At 46.3% G+C, this 27974-nt stretch overlaps 1 protein-coding gene across 3 annotated transcripts in view; it reads right to left on the reverse strand.

The window, feature by feature from the left end:
- The window catches only part of ZZEF1 (zinc finger ZZ-type and EF-hand domain containing 1), a 94936-nt gene that overhangs the window by 9507 nt on the left and 57455 nt on the right, over positions 1-27974 (reverse strand). For 2 of the 3 annotated variants that reach the window (XM_010815902.4, XM_005220201.5), the window contains exons 30-51: positions 27319-27483; positions 26752-26871; positions 25890-26051; positions 23920-24049; positions 22111-22249; positions 20069-20234; positions 19202-19464; positions 17923-18092; positions 15793-15943; positions 14246-14385; positions 13611-13888; positions 12637-12811; positions 11990-12122; positions 9804-10003; positions 8159-8278; positions 6265-6456; positions 5136-5236; positions 3741-3876; positions 3264-3623; positions 2233-2376; positions 268-436; positions 7-105 (exon numbers count right to left, since the gene is read on the reverse strand). In XM_010815902.4, the coding sequence (XP_010814204.2) occupies positions 7-105; positions 268-436; positions 2233-2376; positions 3264-3623; positions 3741-3876; positions 5136-5236; positions 6265-6456; positions 8159-8278; positions 9804-10003; positions 11990-12122; positions 12637-12811; positions 13611-13888; positions 14246-14385; positions 15793-15943; positions 17923-18092; positions 19202-19464; positions 20069-20234; positions 22111-22249; positions 23920-24049; positions 25890-26051; positions 26752-26871; positions 27319-27483 (3713 nt within the window). The remainder of the gene's footprint in view (positions 1-6; positions 106-267; positions 437-2232; positions 2377-3263; positions 3624-3740; positions 3877-5135; positions 5237-6264; positions 6457-8158; positions 8279-9803; positions 10004-11989; positions 12123-12636; positions 12812-13610; positions 13889-14245; positions 14386-15792; positions 15944-17922; positions 18093-19201; positions 19465-20068; positions 20235-22110; positions 22250-23919; positions 24050-25889; positions 26052-26751; positions 26872-27318; positions 27484-27974) is intronic. The other variant, NM_001206129.3, reaches the window with a different exon arrangement.

Here is a 27974-nt window from a genome sequence, read left to right on the forward strand (position 1 = left end):
ACACACCTGTCTGGAATCGCCCCAGGTGTCCGGCCGTCACGGTGAATCTGTAGCCCCACTCGGTGTTGCTCATGTCAGAGGTGAAGCGGTAATACAGAGTGTCTCCTGGGCACACAAGAAGCACAGACAGGTCAGGACACTGCAGACAGGGAAAGGCCCGTGAGGACTTCCCACTAAACAGATAAAGCCCAGTTCCAAATCCTTCAACAATCTCCCTTCTCAGTACTTAGCATTACGAGTCTGTATTATTTGGTATTTCTTTACTACCTGGAAGCTCAAAATCTTTCCACTTCTGTTGAGACCCACTGAAATTGTGTCGGTCCTGCTGGAAGTCACTGCTGCTGGACATGGCTAGCTCGTCACAGCCTTCCTCTGTGTTGCACTGAGGGTCAAATTTGATTGAGAGGTAGATGGCACCAGGAATGTGAACTTTGTCCTAGGAGGGGATACAAGGACACGCCGTCGTCATTGGTCACTGGACAGTTCCTGAGGGCTTCCTCAGGCCATGTCCTGCAGTCAGAACTCTGCCTGAAGAAGCAGTGAGTCAGGGCCTCCGCCTCCAGGAGCTCTGGGCCCGGCTAGGCGGGGAGGATGCACGTGGGCTACCAACACGGCAGGAAAAACACTGTGCGGCCTGGGGCACAGCTCGGAGGAGGGGAGGCAAGGGCAGAAAACGTCCCAGGGAAGGGGTGCCCTGGTTGCTGTGCAACTGAGGACGGGAGAGGACTGTCAGTGAGGAAGGAATGGAGCCAGCAGCGAGACACGAGCACATGGGGATGCGTTTCAGGCAAAGGAGACAGCACCGGAAAGCCTGAAGTGTCCAGGGGACAGCAGTGAGCTTGAGGCGTCTGAGGTAATGGGTGAGCTTCGCATGCGCACGTGCTAAGGAGATGCGGAGGGGGTGACGTGACCCTGCAGAGGCTGGGAGGGACAGATGGAAAAGGAAGACCGTGTGTGCTAAAATGAAGCACTGAGACTTGTCTGGACAGCAGGGGGCGCCCCGGGAAGGCAGTAAGCAGGAGAAAGCCTGGTTTAGGTTTGTGCTGTACCAGGATCACTGCACGGAGAAGGCAATGGCACCCCACTCCAGTACTGTTGCTTGGAAAATCCCATGGACGGAGGAGCCTGGAAGGCTGCAGTCCATGGGGTCACTAAGAGTAGGGCACGACTGAGTGACTTCACTTTCACTTTTCACTTTCATGCTTTGGAGAAGGAAATGGCAACCCACTCCAATGTTCCTGCCTGGAGAATCCCAGGGATGGGGGAGCCTGGTGGGCTGCTGTCTCTGGGGTCGCACAGAGTCAGACACGACTGAAGTGACTTAGCAATTATCAAGGATCACTGCCAGCTAGGGTGTGGCAAGGCCAGGGCTGGGGCATGCCAGCACTTGGGGAGGAGACAGGAACAGCCAGAGGGACCCAGAGAAGGGGAGGGGTCGGGGCAGCGGAAAAGGTAAGGCGATCCCTCCGAGGTAGAGTGCAGTGGCTCAGTAGGTGTGTTTACAGGGCAGGACAGTGCAGGGGTGGAGAGTGGGGACAGAGTCCAGAACTGGGGGAGAAGAGGCTAAGAAGGTAGAGAGTGAGGAGGTTTACATTCTGTAAAACAAACTCTCAGCTGTCAACAAGCACATTCTAGATGAGTCTCTCTGTCACCCAACTACTCAGAACGACAGCTCCCATATTTTGAAAGGAGCTGATGAGACACAAGCAGCACCAAGCCGATGAGGACCACTAAGCCCACCCCCGCTTCTGCCTCATCCAAAGCCCTACCTCTCCCTCTCCAGGTACAGAGTTAAGGATAGAACAGACGAGGTCTTTCAGTTCTGGGTAATTAAACAAAGGGGAGGGAGTCCCCCAGGTGTGGCTGGGTCATCAGGAGAAGGATAGAGTGAGGATGGAATCCAGACCCACACTCAAAGTCTCTGCCAGAGACACAGAGGTCTCAGTCCAAGGAGCTCACTGCAGGACAAGTAATCTCTCCTCCAGCGTGGGGGGCCCCTAGTTTTCACAAGGTCAGGAGAAGAGAGGACTTGTTTGTACAGAATCCTGGGATTGGCTTCAGGGAGGCAGACGGCTGCTGAGACTAAGGGAGCCCTTTCTAGGCCACGTCTGTTGGGTTAGGGGAAAGAACCACAGTGGGAGGTGATGAGATTCGTGCCACTCGGCAACCCTTGTGGGTCCTGCCAGTCTCATGCCCTGGCACTGGGTGAGGCTGGCTGACCCTGGCTCATACCTCGAAGTTGGTGTTGTTATTATATGGGTGTTTCGACTCCCGCACTTGCACCTCCATTCCTGGTTCCTCCATGAACTGGCAGGCAGCCAGGGCCATGGTTCCCAGCATGCTCTCCCGGCAGCCTTGAAGCACCTTCTGCAGGATCTGATGGGAAACAGGCAGAGAACATAGCAAGATGATGGAGTTCAGCTGGAGACCGTGCCTAGGGCTCCTGAGCTCTGCCCTGTGGGTCCCCCCAATTCTAGACAGCAGGAGGTAGAAGAGATGCTTCCAGCCCTGTGAAAGTCTGCTAAGCCAGCACCACTTTGAAAGGCTCAGCTGGAGATTTGATTTTACAAACAAAAGATGGTCACCACCTGAAAACTTGAAATATAAATTAGAGCACTGGACTGAAGAGAATGCATAGACTCTGTAAGATCCCATGTCTGTCGCCCAGAAGCTCGGAGCCTGGGCAAGCCTCCTGGGTTTGATTTCTTCACCAATAAAATTCTCCCTGGGTCATGATGTAACACAGGTGTAAGTGCTGGCAGAGTGTCTGACCCGGAGCAGATACACTAGAAACGATGGTTTAAAACAGAGACATAAACCTTCCTGGAAGGTTTCCTGTATTATGGGAAAAGGCTGTCACAGTCGTAACTAACCCTGTTCCCTGGACTTCATGCTGTGTGAGACCCCAGGGGCATGAGAAGAGACAGGCCAGCAAGGAGAGCTGGCCTTCGAAGTCTGAAAACAAAAAAGGAAGACTGCAAGGGCGGGATTCGTGAGATTGTTATTTCAAATACTCTCTGAGCATCCAGTCTGCCTGGGCTGTGAGCTTGGCTCCAGGCCAAGACTTGGGAGACTTCAACTGTGACCCGAGTCGGCTTTTGTCGGGGTCATACCTATCAAGGGGCTGAACAGCCACACAGATGGCTTCACTCCAGGAAGGCACTCCCTACAGGAAGGCTGTTCAAACCCCCACAGGGGGCTTGGGGCGGGGGGCAGAGAGGAGGAGGGAGTGGGGTTAGTGCCCAGCCCAGCTGCCTGGTTACCTTCTCCCACTGGTGCCTGTCCTCCAGCTGCATGAACATGTCCAGAATGTAGGTCATGTGGGCTGGGCCGCTCAGCTCCAGGATGTCCTCGCTCACCGGCACGTGCCCAGGCCACTCGGCAAGCAAGGACGCCAGCACATGGCGGGCGTACAGGACGGCCGTGGCCTCGTTCACACGGAAGAGGTATTCCCGGACGGCCCTCTTGCTCTTGCAGTTGAGCTCCTTGTGCAGCAGGGCGGCGCTCTTGCTGCGCCGCTGCTTGGCGTAGCTCTGCTGCAGCTCGCTGTCGGTGCTGGAGATCAGCTTCTGGGTCACAGGGTTCGACTCGACGGTGGCCTGCTCGCAGCGGACAGGCCTGGACTGCAAGCCCAGAGACCAAGTCACCGAGGCCTGGTCATCTCACCACTGGGGTGTGTGGCGGGGGCAAGTAGACACCCTCCTTCCCAGGGGTAGGGGTCGGTGGGGGGGCCCACGTACCAGGCAGGGCAGGATGATCATGTCTGTATCTACGGCCTTGGCACTCTGCTCGTCGAGTCTCAGACTCCGGCTGGGCTGCCACCGCTGAGCCAGGGTCCGGATCCTTTCGTCCGTGGTGAGCTCGTCCCCATCAAACCTGAAGAGAAGGAAGGAGCACAAAGCTGGGCATCTGTGTTCCAGAGAGGTGAGAGTTTAACCTTCAGTGAAATTTGCAGAAATGCTGATCAGAGTTATTTTCCTGGTACTAAGGAATTAGGTAGTACGGTCTACACTTCCAACACCAGACTCACAGTGCTAACCTACCCGAGCAGGCATGCCCAGACGCCTGCAATGGAGATGGAAACCGTCCTTTAGGATCCATTCTCCCTTTCATTTAGAAACAAAGTTCCCTGAAGTTTTAGCAAGATACACAATCACCCGGGTGGAGACGTGGGTCCCAGTCCTCCCAGCAACTGGATACAGCAATGTAACTGGGGTCATGCCAACGGGAGGCCAGGGAGGTGATGTGTGCCACGTTTGGGGCCTGCCCTCAAGCAGCTGGGTTAAGGAGGTGCTCCATTCCCCGCCTTCCCCCTTTCCTCTGGGCTGGAACTAAGAGCGGGTGTGGGAGAGCTTGCCCTGATGCCACAGAGGAGGACGGCAGCCATGGGGACACAGGCTCACTTGGGAAGCAAACGACCCACCCACCCTGGGCTGCTGTCTACCTCTGGACTGTGGCGGGGCAGGACAACAAATTCCTGAGCCCTAACTGAGGTAATCCTGCTTCATTTCACAAAGGATTTGAGGTTGTAGATAAGAAATACATATGGGAGTGTAGAAATACGACATAACAAAAGAAAATTAAATTGGAATTGGAACTAAATTAGAATAAGAAGTCAAAACCAGGATGTGGGGAATGGAAGAGATCAGATGCAGAAACATAAAATTCTCCATAAATTTAAGAGCTAGGCTCAAGAACTAGCTCTGAACTTCCTGGCCAAGATGAAGGGTATATTGTTATAAGATACCTTTCATTAATACACCCTTGAGAAAAAAACAAGAAAATAATGTATACAAGTGGGAAAAAAAAAAACCAAAGAATACTTTGACCAGAATGTACCAGAAGTTCCTGTTCTACACTGCTTGCTCTCTGGATTGATACAGGAGAGAAACCTTGGTGTCTTATGTTAATCTCTGCATTCATAACTAGTTTACTCTAAGAGGCAGACTGCAAATATGAAGTTCTTCCTAAAGGAATACACAACTCAAAGACGAGCTATGCCACGTGGCACTTTATGAAGACCCGAAAACCAGTTCTCCAGCTGCTCCTGGCCTCTCAGATCTTGTCAGCAGGAGGTAGACAGAGTCCCACCCTCACTTGTTCCCTTGCTCCTTATACTTTGGCTGCGTCCTTACCTCTTCTGAACCTCCAGGAAGAAAGAGTCGGTCCTCTTCATCTGCAGTTCATATATGGCCCGGAGGATGTGCAGAGGGGCGTTGAGGGCGTCATGAGCCATCTAGAGGCCAGGAGGAAGAAGCAGAAGAGAGAAAATTTGAAGTGCTTTAACACATTACTGATAACCTGAACTCAAAAGTGATAAAACAATTATTTTCTACAGTTACTACAAGTTATAATCTAAGAACAACACATCACTTAATTTAAGAACATCACACTTCATGCATATAAGATTATAAGCTCCAAAATATGGATTATAAAATCTGTATTACTATTACAAATTCAAAGGAAAATCTCCTAGTTCTGAAGTCCGTGTTTTTGGTAGTTTACTTTTATTTGTGCCATAGTTATCTGTGATTGTGCATTGCATTTGTTAAAGATTATATAGATGAGGGGGTACAGCATGTTATTTTAAAAAAGGAAGAACCAAAAAGCAAATAAAGATGATAATTAGAAAAAAAATTATACCAACAAAATGTAATGCTAGTAGTCAGTAATTACTCATCAAATGGTATTTATTCATTGCTAGCTTTCCTGCAGTAGCTGCCTTGCCCTCAAGTATGACAACTGGCACATAAATCTAAGTAGTAGACTTTCTTTTGATGTTTTTGAAAAGCTGTATTTGCTTTTCTTACATCCGCCCCATAGTCTCTGTTTACTCTTCACATAGTTAGAGCCTTTGAAGTCCAAGCCTCTGCCCATTTTCACATCATTTTGAGGAAGAGTGGATTATCCAGGGAAAGTAAGGATGTACTTGAGAAATTATGAGGACAGATTGTCACTGGGGGCTTGTGGGTGGGCCTGACATTACACGTCAAACTTTACATGTAAGTGTTTGCACACGTAGTTTATGGGAGAAACGATCTAAAGTTTTTGGGTCCACAACTCCCAAACATCAAGAACTACTGTTGAAAGGGCTTTTCCCTCCTTGTAGGTCAGTTCCGTACAATATAGACTGAGTTTCCCAGAAGTGCATTCACAGGACATCAGCCTGAAGCATTTCCATGTGGAGGCTAAAACTCAGTCCAAGTCAAAGAGAATCCATTCCTGAGTCCCTTCTTCACGCCACACCATGACCTAGGAGCATACCAAGAAACATATCCTGGTGGGCTCATCCAGGCTCTCGAGAGGGTCTAGCTTTTTCTGCTCTTGGTCACCAGGGCTGCTGACTGACCGCTCCACCTCCTCCTCCTGGTCCCCTCGCTCATCCAGCTCCAGCTCTCCATGCTCAGCCAAAGTGTTGATCTCCTTTTTTGAGGAGTACAGCATGATGGACAAAATCTAGACAGAACAAAAATCAGGCAGGGCAGGAACCTGAGTGTTTAGTGTGTGAGAAGACCTTTAACCCTCAAAGGGTAGAAAATATTTGACTTGACTCTTTAAAAGACATGAGAATTTACAGAAAGAGTGTAAAATTAGGACTTCCTGCTGGTACAGTGGATAGGAATCTGCCTGCCAATGCAGAGGACAAAGGCTCAATTCCTGGTCCGGGGAGATCCCACATGCTGCACAGCAACTAAGCCTGTGCACCACAACTACAGAGCCCGTGCACCTACAGCCCGTGCTCCGCAAAGAGAGAAGCCAATGAAATGAGAAGCCTGCGCACCCAACAAAGAGTAGCCCCCCTCTCACCACAGCTAGAGAAAGCCCCAGCACAGCCACAAAGACCCACCACATCCAAAAAAAGTAATTTAAAAAAATGTATTCATTAGTGGATATGGAAGCATGTTCAATTGTACTTGTAACCAAAGACATGCTAACTAACACTGTAAGGGACGTTTGTGTTTATTAACTTTGCCGCTGACAGCGTGAGTTGGTATCATCCTTTTAGAATGCATTTTGGTGAAATGTAAAGACCTATACAAATGTTCATAACCTTTGATTCCGAAACTCATCTTTTAGGAATAATATAAAATGTGTAAAAAGTTATACTCATGATATAGTCAATGAAGCATTTATTAATGGCAAAAACTGAAATCCAACTTTATGGATCATATGCAGCCGTTAGAAATGGTGGTTATGAAAACTACCCAACAACTTAGAAAAATGGCCATCACAAGACTTCAATTTATTTCAGTAATGGGCTCCACTATACAATCCAAATCTATGTATGCAATACAGACACAGAAGGAAAAAAATCAGAAAAGGGAAATACATGAAATACTAATAGCAGATGTGCCTGGGAGGGTGAAATTTGGAGTTTTTCTTTCTTTTCTACTTTTCAAATTCTCTACACATAAAAAAACGTAAATTTTTGAATGCAAAAAATTTTAATTACCAATTTTTTCTATTTTAATTTAGAATTTTTTCTATTTTGCTCTATTTCCTAAACAGTAAGAGCGCAAATGCTCACCACGTTATCCCTGAATATGTTTCAGCATATTTTCCTAAAACCTAATCAAATCCTCTTGTGACAACTGAGAGCTGTTTCTTAGACTTCAGGCCTCTGTGTGACTGAGAATGGTCAGCCAAGCACCTCCCATACAGCAGCAGCCTTCCCTACCCTGAAGCTGGGACTTGGCACAGAAATACCCCAGGGAACCACAGTAATTCCACTAAGAAAAATCTAAGGCTTATGGGGAAAAGCAATAAAATGAATATTATCAACTGAAATCCTACATAAAATAAACATAAGTGGAGGACAAATTTAGAAACTGATTTTAGCTCAAAGCAACTTTAAGGGGAAATAATAATTCAAGGGCAGATTTATTACCATGATATAATGGTCACCCGTGTGTTTCTACAAATTACTTCTCTTCCAATATTCTTTGGACAAACATCAAATTCACTTTCCCTGACAGGGGAGGACAGGTGTCATAATCTCTATTTCCAAAAGGGAAGACAAATGTAAGACAGTGTTTTAACATCTGCACCGGATGAGAGTGCACGGGGCAGTCCCAGCTGTGGCTGGCTGGCTGTTCTAACTCCCAGGCCTGTAAATCTGCAGCAGGAAGCAGTAGCAGGAGTCACCCTCGTCCCTTACTTCCAGGTCCCGGAGGAGCCACGTTTTACTGAAGCCAGTCCCTTTGCTGCACTTTTTCACCAGCAGCTTCAGCAAATCTGTCTGCAGGAAGGTAGCATGCGTCTCTTCAAAACCATGAACCTGCCAAACAGAAAAAGAATGATTTGCAATTGCCTCAGAGTGAAGAAAGTCAAGGGTCACTCAGGGAGAAGCAGGCCCCTATCAGAGCCCAGTCTTAGCTCTTGGCCCAAGCCTACCTTCTGGTGAAGATTCCAGAGTCAGCAGGAAAGATGAAACTCTGAACCTGAGTCATAACCTAAGTCTGTCCACTCTCTAATTTATTCACTTGACAAGTATCTCTGAAGCCTCGTACATTGTATGTGCTGAGTCCTATGCTAAGGTCCTGCTCTCTACCTCCCCAAAGCTTCCCACTGTCCTACAGACTGAAGTCTGAGTCCCTGTTCATGGCTGACAAGGCCCCTGCAGGCTCCCTGCCTGCGTCTGTGTCTCCTCTCCTTAGCACTGTCCCAAAGCCCTGAGGTGTTCCTTCTGCTCCCTGACAACCAGGCCTGCTCCTGCGCCTGGAGTTTGCTCTCTCCCAGCATGCAATACTCTGCCCAGACTCTTATCTACCACCTCAGATTTCACCTCTTCAGGAAGCCTCTTTCTGACTCCTGTGGTTTTCCTTGCAGGCTCCTTGGTGTCTCCCTCACAGTTAGGGCTGAAAGCTCCATGACAGCAGGGACCTTCCTTCTAGTTCAACACTACGTAATCAGTTCCATCTGGCACCTGGTGCTCAACAAATATTTACGGAATCAAGGATCCAAAGGCATAAATGGTCTCTGCCCTCAGGGAGTTTATTTTCCCAAACCTACTATAATGCAAAACCACTAATACAACAGATTGTGATAAATGCCATGAAGTCAACAAACAGCAGACGTGTGGTCTCAAGCATGAAACTATAAATTCTCAGGGCTGGGCCAGAGCTGAAATGCCACCTGGGCCAGAGCTGAAATGCCACCTAGACCAGCCTCCCTGTGGTGTTGGAGTCCTTTCATGTCCTCCTTGCCAGTGCTGTCCGACTCATGGAACTCGTAAGCCTTCCAGAGGAAATCCTTCTTCTTTGGCTAGTTCTGTTGGGAAGGTCATCCTTAAAGTGATCCCTCCCTCGCTCCCGATGCCCCTCAAGTAGTAGAAGAATCATGTTCCCCACAAGTCAAGGCTTCCCATCTCCATGTCAGTTACTGCTCAGCTCTTCAACTTTTCTGCCTTCTCTCACCCCAAATGCCAAACCGACTGCTTAAAGATCCCATAAGATGTCAGTCCCCTTTTTCTCCCTATGATGAACCAAAGGGAGCTGCGGTTCAGAGGGAAGTGAGAAACTGTTGTCAGTTTTTCTTCTCATCTTCCAAGGTTATGTGCCCATAAGGTAGTAGTACCCGGTTCCATGAGGCAGGACTGAAAAATTACAGAGAACCAACTACTGGGAAAATTCTGTTTCTTCCTTAATGATATCCTTGTTCAAGGCCCCAGTCATTTCTAAAAATAATCAAGATCCTATGATTAACTCTTCATTGAAATCAGATGATACTTCCTTCTAGTTAATACCCTGCAGGTGTTAGATCACAGCCAGACTGATTAGCAAATGGAAGAAACTCAACATTACCTTTAGTGTTTTATATAATCCTTTGAGGGCCAGGGACAGGACCCAAGTTGCTTCCACTGCCTCGGGACAATGGCTGTCCATGCTGGTTTGCAGAAGGTGACTGGCAATAAAGGCAAAGTGCTGAGAGTACTGGCTTAGCTGGGCCTGGGAGTCACTGCCTTCCTGTCCTCCTCCTTTCTGGACCAGTTGATAGTCCTTCACTGAAGGATCAAGAGAAAAATTTTAGATGTAGCCAGAGAAAAGAGACACATTTTGTTTATTAACATTTTGGCTATACCGTTTATAGGATCCTAGTTCTCTGACCAGGGATTGAACCCAAGTCCATGGCAGGGACGGCCCCAAGTCCCAACCACTGGATCGCCAGGGAATTCCCCAAGAGACACATTTTGAAGGGTAACAGAGAATGATGGCTGACTTCACAGCAGAAACTATGAAAGCCAGAAGAAAATGGATCAAGATCTTTAAAATATGCTAAGGAAAAACTCTCAGCCTACAATTTTCTACCCAGCAAAATTGTCTTTCAAAGATGAAGTCAAATCACTGATTTAGACTTCCACCTTAAGAAACCAGAAAAATAAAAAAAGAGCAAATTAAACTCAAAGCAGAAATAAATAAATTAATTAATAATGGAAAGATAGAAATGAATGGAACAGCAATCAGAAATAACAGAGAAACATCAAAGAAACCAAAAGCCAGTCCTTGGAAAATATCAAATAAATTGATAAATCTCTGGCTAAGCAGTCTATGCAATGAAAAAGAAAAGACACAAGTTACTAAAATCAGGAATGAGGGAAGGCAGCTTATATCCCATGCTAGGTTCAGAGAAACTAAAGATGTACATTTTATAAGACCTAAATTTGTTTCATAAGTGAATGGAGAGATATACCATGCTCCTGAATCAAAGGACTCAGTATTGTTTAGACATCATTTCTCCCCAAATGAATCTACAGATTCAATGTTATGTCAATCAAAACCCTAGCAGGTTCTTTGACAGAAACTGATAAGATGATTCCAAAATTTAAACAAAAAGACAAAGGAACTAGACTAGCCAAAACAATTCTAAAGAAGAATAACAAAGCTGGAGGACCTGATTTCTCTCCCAATACTCAGGAGAAATCTCTAACACTCAAGGGCTTTCTCTCCTGGGGGTTCAGTGGTAAAGAACCCGCCTGCCAATGCAGGAGACTCAGATTCGATCCCTGGGTCAGAAGATCTCCTGGAGAAGGAAATGGCAACCTACTCTAGTATTCTTGCCTGGAAAATCCTATGGACAGAAGGAGCCTGGTAGGCTACAGTCCAAGGGGGTCACAAAAGAATCAGACTTAACAACAACAAGACAATATGGCATTTAAGTAAGGACAAATATACAATATATAGATTAATGGAACATAATAAAATCCATAAATAAACACCAAGATATATGGGTCAATTAATTTTCACAAAGTTACCAAGATGATTCAATGGAGAAAGAAGTCTGTTCAACAAACAGTCCTAGAACACTGAGATTCACATGTAAAAAAATAAAATAAACCTTGACATTTACATCAAACTGTATACAAAAACAGCATAGACAGTGCCTAATACTGAAGCTAAATGATAAAGCAGATTATTTCAAGAGCAGAAGAGGGCACATAATAATAAGACTCCAGATCATTTGGGATTTGGCAAATTAAATCAAAAGGGCACTTATGATATTCTCTCACTGTCCTATTGATGAAGTTACTCTACATTCCTGTAGCCACCATATGTTTAAATTACCCACTAGAAAACAAATGATACTGGCAGATGGAAAAAGTAGATGTTCAGAACCTAAACATCTGGCCAATCCCAAAACAAAGGGTCATATATATAAAATAACAACATAGAAAGAGTCTTTAAAGCAATCCCAATTCAACCACATCATTTCACAGATGAGGAAAAAGAAGTTACATGTCACTTCAGTTGTGTCCAACTCTTTGCAACCCTACATGGACTGTAGCCCACGAGGCTCCTGTCCAAGGGTTTCTCCAGGTAAGAATACTGGAGTGGGTTGTCACGCCCTCCTCCAGGAAAAAGAAATTCAGAGAGCTATAATTTGTTTTTTTTTTAAATCCATGTGCAGGGGCAAGAACAAAGATATTTTAACTGATTTTAGCATATACAGAAAATTTGCTCTGATTCTTAGATAAAATAATTATGCTTGGGACCTGTTTTCCTCTTCCGGGTTTTGACATCGACGATCACAGCCCTGTTCTTTTCAGTAAAGTGCTTCAAGATGATCACATTATGTGGTTCATTGGCATTATCCATATACACACAGCGGGTCCCCACACAGAGGACCTAAACACGACAGAGAAAGAAAGGGAAACTCAGAAGTACATAGAACACAGTCTCTTTTGCTTGTGCTGCTGACTTCAACAGGCAGTCAGGGTCAGGATTCTTCCCATCTGTAAGTCGAGGGTTGGCACAGGCCTGGCACAGAACTGGTTTAAGTGCTTGCTGAATGAAGCCATGTTTTCACAGTCTTCATTGTTCCAACTAGTTGAAAATTACAAATGAGATCAAGCTGAAGGCCAAAGTGAAGAACAATCATACTTTGAAGTTCTCTGTAACTTATTAATAGGGGGTTAGTTACCTATTATTCAAAGCCAACTACTGGCTAATAAAATGAGTCAAATGGCTAAACTGTTAAAAATGTACGTTGAACAAACCATCCCCAAATCTTGAGAATATACCAGTACCGTAAAAGCAAATTATGTAAGGGAAAAAAAGACTCCCAAGGATATATGCTATAGGGACTTTGATATGCCTGATGAAGACAGGAAGAGGATACCAGGCCTTCAGACAGGTGTACCTGGGGGAAGCCGACCAGCACCAGCAGTGTGAAGATGTTGGTGTGCTTCAGCTGGAAAGGCAGCTGCTTGATGCAGTGGTCTGTGAAGGTGGCAACGACGTCTCGCCACAGAGGGGCGCTGTTGAGCGACCGCAGGATCTCGGCCATAGAACACGCCCAGTCCAAACCCACGCGGCTGGAAGGCAAGAGCGCCATCAGGCGGTGATGCACAGGCTCCAAACGCAACGCACCAGCTCACCACACTCCAAGGCAAACCCATAAACACGCCAACGAGCCAGCCACTGATTAGTTTGAAAACTACCACAATGATGCTTTTCAAAAATGATAAGTAGGGGGAAAATAATCAAGATTTGTTACTTAAATACTCAGTCTATAGTTAAGGTTTTAAAAATCTCTATAAATGGTCACACACACATGTGCACTTATGCACACTCATATTCATGCACAGAAAAGCAGCTTGGAAGGAAATATATTTTAAAAAGCACCAGGGAGTTCCCTGGTGGCCTAGTGGTTAGAAGTCTGGGCTTTCACTATTGTGGCCTGGGTTCAATCCCTGGTCAGGGAACTGAGATCTGCAAGGAGTGGTGAGGGCAGGGATGGGTAGGGGGAATGAAATAGCACCAGACACTGACAAGGTGCAAGGCACTGCTTTTATAATGAAAATAGATCTATTTTCTTCAACCTCAAAGCCTGTACCTATTACTCTCAGGAAAAAACAAACCAGAATATATAAAATCACTAGAGAGCTGAATCAGCAGACAGAACCCAGGTGGCAACAGCTGTTCTAATGTGGGTTTCAAGTACATCATTAATATCAGTTGATAATGTTGCTAATAAAACTAATTCTGTTCTCACTAAAGAGCCCTAGACAATACAGGGGCAAAAATAGCACTGAAGCACACTGAAATTAATCAACAGCAGATCAATGACCTAAAGAAGTGAACACCAAGGTGGGATAGAGTGGGGGTGGCTACCTGTCCAGACACACAGCCCCCAGGCTAAAGAGCAGGTGGGTGGTCTTCCAGCCGTCTGGCACGACTGAACTGTCCCCAGCTGCAAACAAGTTGTGTTTGGCTGAGAGGACCTTGGTCACAGCAGCATCTACCTCCGCTGGTAAAAGGCGGATGATTAACTGGCCGAGGAGACCCAGGGTGAGGTGGTAGGTTTCATTCAGGTGGCCTGCGTTTGAGATGACGACCTGGAACATGAGCGGGAGCACATGCTCCAGGTCTATCAGGGGGACTGTGGGATCCTGTTAAGAGAGGAGAAAAATTTGTTCAATAAGACATCTAGGTAACCACACCAACTAAACACTCCATTGTCTTCATGTATTATTTACCACTGGCCTGGTGCCAGGGGAATTATGCAGTGTCTTTCACAAATGGCTTAGGTACAATTGACTGTAAAATAAACATTCTCAGGCATCATCTTACAATCTTACTTTCAATTCATATTCTTACCCCAGGGATATACAGATGATTGCAATGAACATTTCAGTATATGGCTTTCCAAAAATTTTTTCTATGCATAACACTACCCTCTCATGCACTCTTTCTCTCTTTTTATTTACTTTCTCTCTCTCTTTTTTAAATGCCATTTTGTCTCTTACCGAGTTTAAGGGAGGTAACATGGCTGCTAGTAATCCCAAAATCCTCTTCTGGGAACACTCCGCAAACACCTGCTCAGGGCTTGGAATAACTGCCTTTTCCTCAATGGGCTTCTGAGAGGACGCTTCTGAATTTTCAGCATCTGAGTTGTAAAATAGCAAGCTATCAGATTTTGCCAGGTTCCATGCATGTATGAAGACGCAGGTAGATCACTGTACTGCCCCGTGCCACTACAGCATCGAGACTTTAAAAACCTATTACTGAACACGTCTTACTCAAGGAAGCCTGTTCCGATCACCCTGTTTTAATGTTGAGCCTGACCTCCCATCTCCCCGAACCCCTCTGCCCTCTCCATTCCCTGCTCTTTTGTGCTCATGGCATCTAATTACCTTTTAACACACCATATCCTTTTTTTACTTGTTGGTTATTGTTTGACTTCCCTTCTAGATTCCCCCCCTCCCCAGTAATGTATCACAAACACCTAGAAATGTTTCTGGAGCATAGCAGCAACTCAATAAATCCCTGATGGCTAAAGCAACTGTACGTGACTAGGATGCTGATCCTCAGATGGGATCAGACAAGAGTGAGTTTTGATGATCTGGATTGACATGGAGTATCAGACCGCTTCCTGAACTTAGAATCATGATCTGCAGAGATGAGCATCAGCCCCTTCTGGGACAGGGCAGGACGCTGGGTGCTCAGCCCTGCCTCGGTCACAGAATGGGCACCAGGGAAGGAGGCTGCCTCCCCAAGCTGCCCTAAGGAGGAGGCTGATGTTTGCTGCCAGTCTCCTCGGTCCACAGCACCTCCATCTCCTGGCTCTTCAATCGTCCTGCAGTACAGCTCTGACCTTGCCGCCGTTCCGAGCAGGCAGCCCAGGGCCTCCATTGCAGGGTGAAGCACCCCTCCACGTCCCCATTTCAGGGCTCCCACTCCCTCCTCTTCCTCCCCACACACCTGCCCCACAGACTTCTCCCTGGATTCCTTTGGGGGTTTCCTCTCTGGGGCTTTGCTCCTTTTGTCCTTTCTGCCCTGAGTGCCCCTCCCCCCAAGAGACCCCGGCACTTCTGAGGCCACCTGCAGGCCTTCTTTACAAGGGCCTTACGTGGGTACAACCTGTTCAAGCCGGATCCCCATCACTGCTACCACCCACTCAGGCCTCTCTTCTGGACAGAAGCACATCCCACCTCAAATTACAGTTGCACGCACCCCTGTCTTAAACCCTCCCAGGCCACAGGCCTCATGAGGGCAGGAGCTATGTGTCCATTTGTCTGACCTGGTCCCTGCTTCATCCCCAGAGTCTAGCACAGTGCTTGGCACACAGAAGGCACTCAGTAAATCAGGGAATAAACAAGATAGGAAATTAGATAAACAAGATGAAGGAAGGATGACTTTCAAAGTAGTATCAGTACTATCTGAGGCAGAACTGAGAAACCACGCACCCCCGGGTGCTAACCAGTTATAAATTGTGTGCAAGAGATAATTCAGAGATGGGTATGTGTGCATTTTAAAATGAAAGAGATCAAGGTAATTGTCAAAGAGTTTTTACCTGGAAGTCCTGTAGGTGTGCAGGCATCTGCAGGTGAGTCTGAAATTTGAGGTGGGCAGGAAGGATCCTTCCTTAATGATACACCTTCACTGGCCTTACTTCTCTGCTTGCAATCTAAAGGTCTGACTTCCTTAGGACCATCTCTCTTCCCCTAAAAACAAATTGGAGAGTGAGTAAACTTTTATGTGAAAGAAATTTTTTTACATTCAGACAATTTAAAAAATCACTAGCCAAGGACTTCCCTGGTAGTCCAGTGGTTAAGAATCTGCCTTCCAGGGGCTTCCCTGGCAGTGCAGTGGTTAAGACTCCACACTCCCACATTCCCAGGGCAGGAGGCGTGGGTTTGATCCTTGGTCAGAGAAGCAGGATTCCACTCCCATGCAGCAGAGCCAAAAAAAAAAAAAAGACTCTGCCTTCCAAGGCAGGAGATGCAGAAACCGCAATTTGCCACAAAGAAGACTAAGAGAGCGAGCCAGGGCAGGGTACGCTGCATGCACACAGCTACTGGTAAGAGGACCCAAAAGGTATGGATACCTCAGGAATCAAAAGAATGCCCTGGGGGTTCCTTAGAAAAAGGATGAGTCCAGTCCCTAGGCAGGGAAAGCCTAAGATAAGCCTGAAACCTCTTTCTGTATCAAAAATTAAAGAAGTGATCAAAGAATAATCAAGACATAGCCAAGGACACAAAAGCCAGCTGGAAGGAGCTTCCACTGGCCAAACATGGGACAACCTGAGCATCAAAATCAATAATAAAGACTAAGCTTTTAATCCACTAAATAAAAAAATTCAAGTCCATTTTGATAAAAATAAGTGAACAAGTAGATACATAAGGAGTGCTGTGCTGATTGGTAGCACATTATAAGCTGCTGGGGGCTCAAAAGAAGATATGATTACTCTCGGGCTCAAAGGCGAAGAGAAGATTGCTGATTCACCCTGCCTCTGCTGATAATGTTTTCCCTGTCCCACCACAATCCATATGGGAACAGTGCTGCCTGGAGAAGGGTTCTGCGGTCAAAACAGGCTTGAAGGTTATCACATTGCCTGTCCTTGTGCTGGCTCTCTGGCTGAATGAAGCTAATGGAATTTTCAAGCTTTTGCCATCTCTGCTTTTGTCCTCCTCTAAAAGACGACAGGATCCCAGGGAACGATAAGTACCAACGGGGATCCTTCATGACAGAGACAGGGGACAGAAACAGCAGCAGCTCCTGAGGCAAAGCCGAGGCGCTGAGAGCACCAACTCAGGCTCTGAAGGCAGCATCACGGATGCTCTGCCTGTTCTTGCACAAAACGATCTTCAGTGTCACTGTCACGGGTTCCGTCTGGACCCAGGAAGGCTTTTCTTCTACTTCAACAAGCACAGGTAAAGTCTTATAAACTACCTATGTAAACTACTTGGTAAGTACTAAGCACTTAGTATCACCTATTTGTTGACTGAATATAAAAATAGTTTCACGTATACAGTGTTCACCATGGGCCAGGAAGGAACCAACCTCTTCAGGTGGGTAATCTTACTCAATCCTTATAAAAACCACAGGAGGCAGGGAACAGGAGTAGTTAACACCAATAGAACTTACCATGAACACTGCTTTAAGCACTTTATGTATTTATTTATTTTTGGCTGCGCTGGGTCTCAGCCGCGGTACTCGGGGTCTTTGTTTTGGCATGCGGGCTTCTCTCGAGTTGTGGCACCGGGGCTCCAGAGCGCATGGATTCTACAGTTGTGGCGTGAGGGCTTCTCTCTAGTTGTGGTGCACAGGCTCAGTTGTCCCATGGCATGTGGGATTCTAGTTCCGCAGCCAGGGATTGAATCCGTGTCCCCTGCATTGGCAGGTGGATTCTTAACCACTGGACCACCAGAAACTCCCTTGAGGACCTTAGACATTAATTCAGTGTGTGTGATGCATGTAAATCCTCACAACAACCCTAAGGATTAGCTATTATTATTCTCCCTTCATTTTACTGACAAGAAAACTGAAGAGATGTGGTGACGTGCCCAAAGTCAGACAGAACAGGGACCACACCCTGGCAAACTGGGTCACAAACCTGGACCCTTCACGTCGCTGCTCCGCTCCCTCACATGACAGCTCTGGGATTACCTGTGACTGCGCCCAAGAAAGGACTCTTACGTACACTGCGGGGCCCCGCAGGGCCTGTGGGGGCCGGCTCCGCGGCAGCCTGCACAGCTTTCTTCTCTGGCTGCTCCTCTGACGTCTGGGTGGGTGCAGTGACTGGCAGGGCCTGGTTTTCTGGAGGAGAGCCACCATCTGGCAATACACCAAGCAGAGCTAGAGCTTTAAGACCTAAACGTGGGAAAAGCAAAAAAGAGGATGGTTAAAAGTTTTATAAGAGGGTTATTCCCTGCAAATGCATAAATCACTGTACTACCATATGCAAAGAGATAGCTGAGCTTTTCCACAGGCTGAACCAGAGTATTCAGTCCAATCCCCCCACCCCCATCCCACGCATCTACTCAGCTTCTGACTTCAGACACTAGAAGTTTCGATAGCGGGGGACACCTGTGCTTTATTAACAGAGGACAAAAGATACAAGAGGACTGCCTGTTTAGAAATCATAAACATGAAAATTTTATAGAGCCCCACACAACTAGATTTTTAAGTTCTCTCTCTCTGGCAAACAGTTAACAAGACGGATCCGAAGCACCAGTGTCTCCCACTGCCACTTCATCCAAGTCTGACTCCCTCATGTTTACTAGAATGAGGAGTTGGTCTGTTATTCTGGAAGGAATTTAAATTTGTTTCAGGAATTTAACATTTACATTATTCTTCTCCTTGGCACCCCTCAGTAAAGTCAAGTCATCTAGATATTTTATTAGTCAAACTAATTTCATTATAAATAGCTCTCACTTAGAACACAGTTGTGTGGAAGTGGTTCTGCACTCCAGGTGTTTTTGGTTTTTTTAAAAAAAGGCTGAATTCCTTTGGCAAAGTCTGGTGTATTCAAATAATTTATCCCCAGACATTAAGAGTTTTAATTATTCATTTTTTTCCCACCTTCACAAAATATTTTAGAGAAACTAAATGCTCCTTTAATGCCAATGTTTCTCTCAAATGCATATGGAGATTTAAAATTAAGTTCCGGGGGGACCTCCTTGGTGGTCCAGTGGTTAAGACTCTGAGTTGCCAACGAAGGGGGTGCAGGCTCAATCCCTGGTCAGGGAACTAGATCCCACATGCTGTGGGCCATGCCAAAAGATTAAAAAAAACAGTAACAATTAAAAAAAATTTTTTTTAATAAATAAATAAATAAAGTTCCATCCATAGTGAGCATCTCTTGTGGAACACTGGATTTTGACGCCTCCACACTGAGCACTGCGTTTCACTTCTGCTGCGGCTGTTCCTTCGTGAGCAGTTTAGGGCTGGTTTGGTTTCCGAGCCTGAGGAACACCTACCTTTTCCCTGGTGAGCCTTCATCAGACAGTCCCCGACGAGCTGCAGGCACCGGCTCCGCAGGGTGGCGGCGCTGCTGCGGACCTGTGGGTCCAGCTTTTCGCCGTCCACGTCCTCGGCGCTGGCCAGGTGGGCACTATAGAGAGCCAGGGCGGCGAAGAGCAGCCAGGAGTAGTTGTGGATGTAGGGCTGGATGAGCCTCTGCCGGTCGCTGATCCGGATAGTCACCATTGGATGGGCAGTGATACTGTGGGTAGGCAAGTGGCTGCAAAGGCAAGACGTTTTTAAGGCCTGAAGGCCCCTGTGAGTGTCCGAAAAGGAGAATGGGACCTCAGGGGACCACATGCACAGTCACAGGTGGGCGTCAGTTACCTCTAAGGCTGTTACTGAAAATTTAAAGATATACGTACTGGCCCTCTCTTCAGAAAAATGAACGAACACAAACACTGCACCATCCACTTCAGGATTTCACACCCCCCAGAAGACTGTCCATGGAAACCAAGTGAAGTAAGACTTCCTTTTTGTGAAGCTTCACAGGGTGAAGCTTATAGCTTTTTGGTAATGTGAGGAAATGCCCATAATTTTTTGAGATGGATACGAAGTATGTAGGAAGGAAACGACGGAAGGTCTGGAATTTGCTTTAAAATACTTTAACAAAGCAGAAGAAAAAAAAAAAAAAAGAATCGAAGCACACATAGCAAAATCTTCCTAATTGTTGAGTCTGGGTAAAGGGGACGTGAAGATTCATTGTACTACTCTTTTTATTTGTGGGTATGTTTGAAATTTTTTATAATGTAAGATTTTTTTTAAAAAAAGCAAACAAGTACATGAAAAAAAGTTTGTTGGGCTGGAGGTCACGTGAGACATACCCATAGGAATATTTCTTGGCTGCGTAGCATCCATAGCACAGGTCAAAGTCATCGCATACATTGCAGTGCATCCTCCGGCCTATGATCAAACCCTGGCAGTGGTCACACGTGAACTCCATGTTGACCATTTCGTGGTCATCTCCATGGCCCTCAGGCTTCACCCCACCTGGGGGAAGAACAGCAGCGTGAGGTGGACTGGGCAAAGGGCTCTGAGAAGGGCTGGTTTCCAAACCCAAACCAAACCCAGAAGCAGAGTTGCCCCCAACAGATCGCTCAGGATGTCAGGGACCACAGGCATCTTTCAGAGACCGTGCATTCTGCCCAGTGGTTCTCAGCATACGAATGATACTCTTGGCACAGAAACTTCTTAGCAGTGGTACCATGGATTGACTTCCCTTTTTCAGTGCAATGCAGAGCCTGATCAAATAGATCACCAATTCCCATTATGACCTCCATTTGGTAGCACAAGTCCTCATGCCAATTTGTAAGCCATCTTCCACAAACCCTCCCCAGACATATCTAAGCATCTATTGATGTATTCTTGTTAAAAAGCAATGAGAAGTTATCAGGTACTTGCTTTTACTTTTTCATTCCTGAATCATAAAAAGACTCCATAACCCCAGACCCACTGAGTGAGAAAGAATGTGAATCACGAAAGAGACTGACAGCTCTGGTCTCCTTCTCACTTTGAGTCCAGTGGGTCTCTAAGCCCCATCACACACTCTGCTGAATGTTCCTCACCTCTGACCCACTTCTGTTCCCACGGCCAGAAACCTAGTCCAGGCACGAATCCACTTGTCACTACTGTGGTTTCCTAAAGGAAGCTCTTACATGGACAGAACCAGCTTCCTCTAGCATAGCTCTGGTCATGTTAATACCCTGCTGGCAAAACTTCCCCTTTTGTTTGTAGACTCATTCAAATTCCTGAGACTGGCATCTCTGGATCCCATAACCTGGGCCCACCTTGTCTCAATCCATCACTTAGCTGTGGACACTGGTAAGTCTGTCGAAACACACTGCAGAAGCTCACTCCTCTGGCCCTGGACTCGCTCAGTCTTAGGATGACACACTCTCCATTGTTAACTTTCTTTAAAGCCCAATTCACATCCCTAGGGGCTTCCCTCATAGCCCAGTTGATAAAGAATTCGCCTGCAATACAGGAGACCTTGGTTCGATTCTTGGATTGGAAAGATTCACTGGAGAAGTGATAGGCTACCCACTCTAGTATTCTTGGGCTTCCTTGTAGCTCAGCTGGTAAAGAATCCGCCTGCAAAGTTGGAGACCTGGGTTCGATCCCTGGGTTGGGAAGATCCCCTGGAGAAGGAAAAGGCTACCCACTCCAGTATTCTGGCCTGGAGAATTCCATCAACTGTATAGTCCATGGGGCTGCAAAGAGTCGGACATGACTGAGTGACTTTAACTTTCACATCCCACCTCCTCCACCAGCTTTCCTTCAACAGCAGTCTTCCCTCCTTCTGAACTCTCCCAGAATAATGTGCACTGCTCATCTGTAACTCAGAAGAGACACTTCTATCCTGGAATACACCTTGCATGAGCAGGTCCCGTCTCCTGCCGCAGGTGTAAATGCTTCTGGGACAGCGGCTGTATTTTATAAAGCCAGGCGATATGCACACTAACAGCACTTAGCAGCTTACTATTGTCAACCTGCTCTGCCTCAGCACCTGTGAGTTGAGAGGATTCAAGAATTTCTGAAGTTTGCTTGTGTGTATTTTACTTCTTGTAAACAGCCTGATTCAGAGGGAAAAATCATTTCCTGAAAACTCAACTGATGGACATTCACTGGTGCTGAGAGTTTATCAAGTGTCTACATCCAGTGAGGTGGAAGGTGGAAGCTTGTCAGGTGACAGAGCTCTGGAGTTTGTCACTCAGCTGGGGAAGTGAGGTCGTATTTGCCAACAAGACAGAGAACACTGCTGGGCAGTGCTGTCACTGTACAGTGGGAGGTTAAAAAACAACAAGATCACAGGAGAGAGAAATGCTTCTTCCTTGTGGGGACGGCACACTCACGCCGTGAACTTTACCTAGGAAGCAAGTCTTGCAGAGATCCATGTCGCTGCACTGCAGACAACGGTAGCGATGCCAGGGGGCAATCTCATCACACCCATCACAGGAGATGTCCACATTTAACAGGTCACAATAGCGAGCAATAAACATGTGCATCTATAAGGTGAAATAAAACATAATCAACCAACAGACTTTTAATGTGGCCACTATTCATTTATCAATCCATCCTTCAACAGCTACTTAAAACACTCCAGGCATTGTACTAGGTGCTAGGATTGGGAGACTAAGGAGCTCAGTGTCGAGCTGGGAATTCCCTCAAACAGATGACAGCATACAGTATGATGTACGGACAGCCAAATTCAGGAGGCTTAGAGAGCACGTGGAGGTTTCTCAAAAAGAATTAACTACTCAGGTGAGACCTGAGGGGCAAACAGGCATCAGCTGGGTGGGGATGAAGGTGATGCGCATGCGGGATAAAAGCAATAGGAAGTTCTATGGGAGACCACAAAAGAATCAAGCCAGGGGCTTGTGAACCTGGAAATAATTCCGAATGTAGAGCACACTATGGAGCAGGGCTAACCGGATACAGTTAGAAAGGTTAAACTGCAAGAGGCTGGGATGGAAGAGTAGCATGATTAGATCTGAGCGTTCTGAAAGCTCCTCTGGTCACTGAGTGAGAATGGATCAGAGTGGGCAAGACTGGAGCCACGGAGACTGACCCTGACAGAGGCTGTTAGAGCAAACCCCTGACTGCTGATAAGGGCCGGACTGGGCAGAAAGTGAGACCGAGAAAGGGGGGCAGATCTGAGCGGTATTAGGAGGCACAGGTGAGGAACCTTCGGGGCTGACTGGTCATGGGGGCCGGTGAAAGTGAAGGGTCAAGAACAACATCCAGATTTCTGGCTTGGGTACTTGGCTGGACAGAGTCGGGTTCAGATACAGGAAATACTGCAAGAGGAGCATTGTTTGCTGGCACTTTAGGAGAAAAATTTTCTGGGGAAAGACTAAGGGCCCCGTGTCATGAGCAAACAGTTTTATTGCAAGGTTCCTACAGGACGGTTTATCTTTATGGCTTGGAAATAAGGGACATAAATCACTGAGTCAGCATGTAGCAGTAGAACACAGCAAATATGCCAAGCCACCTTAGGATTAAAGAATGGCTCCCAATAAGGTATTAACATACAAGAGAGAAAAATCACAAAGGCCAAGTTGGTGTGCTCGATCCAAGAACCACAGAGAAGCTACATGAGCTAGGTAACTGGCACATAGTAGGCACACAAGCTAAAAAATGCATGCATCTGAGGCAGCAGACACCTGACGCAGTGTGGTAGCGACAGATAACACCCCAGTGTGGAGACGGATGTGGCAGGCTGGCTGAGCCTGATGATGTGTGGGAATCAGGCAGCTGATTCTGCGCACATATGCGGCTTCCAAGCTCACCAGGGGGCCTTCTGACTGAAACGTGCCTTCCTGTGCTGCTTGCCTACAGGAAAAGTATGTACCAAGGACACCAGAGTCCAGGGCCTTCAGTAATTCTGTTTCTCACTGTAAATTAATAAATTGGCACCTAATTATTTTACTTCAGCCTCATGAGCCAATTTCCTGTGAATCTAGTTCTAAGGGAGGGAGCCACTGCCTGAGTGTGGTCAAGCCAGGATTTAGGAACTTCGGGTTAAAAGACCAGGGTCAGTGACAGCCACTCACTAGGGTACTGACTGCCCCCTGGAGCCCTCTCAGGAGAGAGCCTGCTGGCACGCCCCGATGCAGACTTTCATCTCCAAACTCCTAGCAAATCACTTCAGATTACCCTCGTTGAGAGATCTTACTTTCCTCTGCTTCTCTGGATCTTCCTGGGCTATTTTTTCATACCAGGCCTCAAACATGCCATCCTGACACTCATCCATCCATTCTGAATTCTGCTTGGCATCAGCAAGCTCATCTTCTTCACTCCATTGGCTGAAAAAAGGACATAAACAGAGAAAAGCATGCCTCTGCCAATAATCAAGGCAAGTGCAGGTTAGCAGACTCTGTCCTACTGGTCTAGTACCCGAGGCTCTTAGAGACTTCTGAAGGCAAGAGGGCAATCTGGTTTTCAAAGCCCCAGGGTTTGCCAAATGTTTGATAGATACATACCAATAAAAAAGGGGGGGGGGCCCTTCCAGAGCCTACTACAATAGGTGAGGAACTGGAGCTTGAAAGGTTGTACCTGCATGGCAAAAGCCCACTCAACAACCATTTGTGGTGAACCTATGATGTGCCAGGCACCAAAAAACTGGTCTCAACTGAACATGCTCAGCACACCCGAGTGGCAGCAGCATGAGAAGGGAGTCGGGAGACCCCAGGGCCTCGGCTCTCTCGCGGGCTGCTATAAGACCTGGACTCGGCACTCGGCCCTGGTCCTCAGTTTCCTCATGTTTAACAAATAATCTCAGGGATTCCTCTTGGATGCAAAAGTACAGATTTCCATAATTTCAGTCAATAGCTTGTTTCAGCAACTGGAATTTTAAATACAAAAGTATTTGCTCAACAGCAAATGCAAAGCATCTACCAACTGACACAGACACATTCGTTCGTTGACATGTTCCAACTAACTGATTCTGGGGCTACTCACACTGAGCTTTGGGCCAGGGGCTGTGGGAACTGGTGGGGAAGGTGCAGTCCCTGCTCTCAAGGACTGGCTCATGGAGCGGCAGGTGAAGCTTGAAACAAGGAGCAGACTGATAGCTTAAAGCTGACCACCCACCCCTTCCTCTTATTGCGGGTCCCCTCCCTTTGCCAAGCGCGCCCTCTGACAGCAAGGCAATGGCTGAGGTTTGGTAAATGAGGAGATCATTTATATTCTGTCTCCTTTTTCCTACTTCTGAGAGAGGGAATATATCTCTTCTGAGAGAGGGAAAACAGGTGTTGACTCAGATCGTTCATTTCCTCCTCACTCTCTCTCCTCTTGCTCTTTTTTCCCCTTTCTCCTCTTTCTACAGACATGTGTGATTAGTGTGTAAGTGGACTTGAGTGAGGTGGAAAGACGTTCATTAGATGTGGAAAGGAGGAACTTCCGTGGTGGTCCAGTGGTTAAGAATTCACCTGGCAAAGCAGGGGATGCAGGATCGATCCCTGGTTGCAAAACTAAGATCCCACAACCCACAGGGCAACTAAGCCCACAAGCTGAAACCAGAGAAGCCCGTGTGCCACAACAACAGATCCTGCCTGCTTCAAAGGAGATCCCGTATGCTGCAACTAAGACCCGATACAGTCAAATAAATATTTTTAAAAATAATAATAATATAAAATAATAAGTGGAAAGGAAAAAAAAAACCTTTGTTACTATTTTTTCCCCTTATACCTTAAGTTCTTACAATGTACAAGAGGTTATAGTGGCTGGAAATCACACACACAGAACAAAAAAACTACAGCAAAGGATTCTTCAATTCAACAAGCTCTATGAGGATCTCCACAAACAAGGAGGATCCTCATGCTGAGTTCACAGCACCACTGCTACCAACTCATACACACCACCGTGCCCCAGACGCCACGCTGAACGCTGAGGAGAACACAGTCACTCTTCACAGCCATCCTCTAAGGGACATGCTGTCATCACCTCCAGTTCTAAAGATGAGGAAACTGAGGTAAAAGGAGTTTAAAAAGTTGTCCGAGGTCATCCAGTGAGGACGTGGCAATGCCGGGATACCCCCCAGAGAGCCTGGCTCCAGGCCTGAGCTCTAAAGCCCTGTGCTATTGCTACGACCCCTGAACTTCACAAGTTCCTGAAGAAACTGCAGACTGGAGATTGTATCCTTACCTGATCACACTGTCATGGGCACTTATGTTTTCCTGTGACATTTTCATGAGGAGATCTGGTAACTGAATGTCAACAAAGAAGGTGAGATCACTGGGTTCCCAGCCCATGTCCAAAAGGTGCAGCAGGGCCGTCTGGATGCAGGACAGGGCAGGCAGCAAGGACCTGAAGAGGCCATGAAGGTGAAAGTTACCAAAGCTGCCCATCACCCACGGGGATGACAGAAACAGTGGGAGTCAGAGACGGGGTATGTCTGTCAGCGGAAAGCGGAAGGGAACCCCACACTGCTGGTTTGGGTTCCTTACGATATCTTTTCAAATTTCCCAGACTCCATACAAACCCTCTTCAAAGAACATCTTAAGCAAAAGAGTTCTGAAAGCATCAAGTAGCAAGGTTTCCACCCCGCCAAGACTACCACAGGAGAAATTTTACAGGAAAGGACTGAGTAACACTGCTCAGCTCTGATCAACGGCAAGATCAGGGCCAACCACAACGAGCCCGGGTCATGCCGCTCAGGTACAGAGAAGAACCATTTGATTTAAGGTTTATGTCTACACCACTTACTATGGAGGAGACTGGCGAATGGCTTTCAAGTTTTTAAAACTGAGATAACAGGTTACAGATTCTTAGATGAACCAAGACCCATCTGCTTTAAAAAACTGCATATACCATAGAGAAAAAAGGCTAGGAGAAAATATACTGATAAGTTAACAGTAGCAACTAGCTCTAGATAGCAAGATTAGGGGTTATTTTTATTTTACGCTTTGTGCTTTTCTGTATTTTTAACATTAGACATGCATTTCTTTAAAAGTCAGAAAAAACGGCAATTATTTTTCTCTAGAAATCACATTAAACTCTCTCATACCTGTCATTTTTGCTATTGAATCCTTTGACTGCTTTGACCAAAAACAGAACAAACTGATAGTAAGTGTCTCGAATTTCTTTATGTAGATCTGCACCACAGCCTTCCAGGTGTCCAAAATAACTAGAAACAGAAGACATGACCAGTCACTTAGTGGCCAAAACATTTATTTAATAATCATTATTCCTTACGTGAAAAGAGCGAAGAAGCAGCAAGCTAACAAAGTGGTGGAGAAACTAAAGTAAATGTAACAACTGCAGAAAGTAAGCAGACAAAACAGCAATGACTCATCTGCTTGTGTCAAGAAGGATACCCACCAGGAGTATGGAGATGACTATTATTAATCTTTCCTTATTAATATAAAAACCACCCTTCCCACCACTACCAGAGTCCCTGGTACTATGTGAAGTATTCTTTACAGATTTAATCCTCTCCTCTTATCTCCATTTTCCTGACATATTTACTTGGGTGTGAAAGAAGCAGTTCAGGGCTTTCCAGGTGACTCAGTGGTAAAGAACCTGCCTGCCAAAGCAGGAGACATGGGTTCAGTCCCTCGCACTTCGGACTTACTTGGTAAACTCTTTCTGGCAGGTGAGGAGTTCCAGCAGGAAAAGGATGTAAGGCGGGTGGAAGCAGTGAGGCTGCCCGAGGGACTCGGTACAACACTGGATGATCCTCAGCACCTCGAGGATGCTCCAGGCTTGGGCCTTCCTCAAGGAGAGAACCTTTACAACACTGGAGACAGAACTCAAGTCAGGAACACCCAGAAAACTCGCAAGCTGGGGCAGAAAGAAAACAGACCCCTGCCCAGAGTTCTGAGGCCATATAAGTAAAAAGGAAATACTATTGTGAGGGATCTTGTTTGCTACTTTTAGTCATTATTCAGCAACATTACAAATCACCTCACTGTTTGGAAGCCCAGTGATTCACGTTAAACAATTAGTTAAAAAGGAACTTTGCCTCTGTGGTAAACAGGACTAACTTCAGACAGGAAATTAAAACATGCAACACTTCCAGATGTGTAGGCTCACTGACAAGTAATGTTGTCAGAAAACATCAAATCCAAAATTTTTCCCAGGGTTAAAATAAGACAGATTTATTTTGGCAGCTACCAAATGTTTCTTTTTTTTAATCCAAATAGTACTTTACTGAGATATAATTTACATATACCATAATGTACAAATCTCAAGTGAAAAAAATACCTCTTTTTTTTTTTTTTTTAAAAA

This window comes from Bos taurus, chromosome 19 (genome assembly GCF_002263795.3).
Source record: "Bos taurus isolate L1 Dominette 01449 registration number 42190680 breed Hereford chromosome 19, ARS-UCD2.0, whole genome shotgun sequence".
NCBI classification, from domain to species: Eukaryota; Metazoa; Chordata; class Mammalia; order Artiodactyla; family Bovidae; genus Bos; species Bos taurus.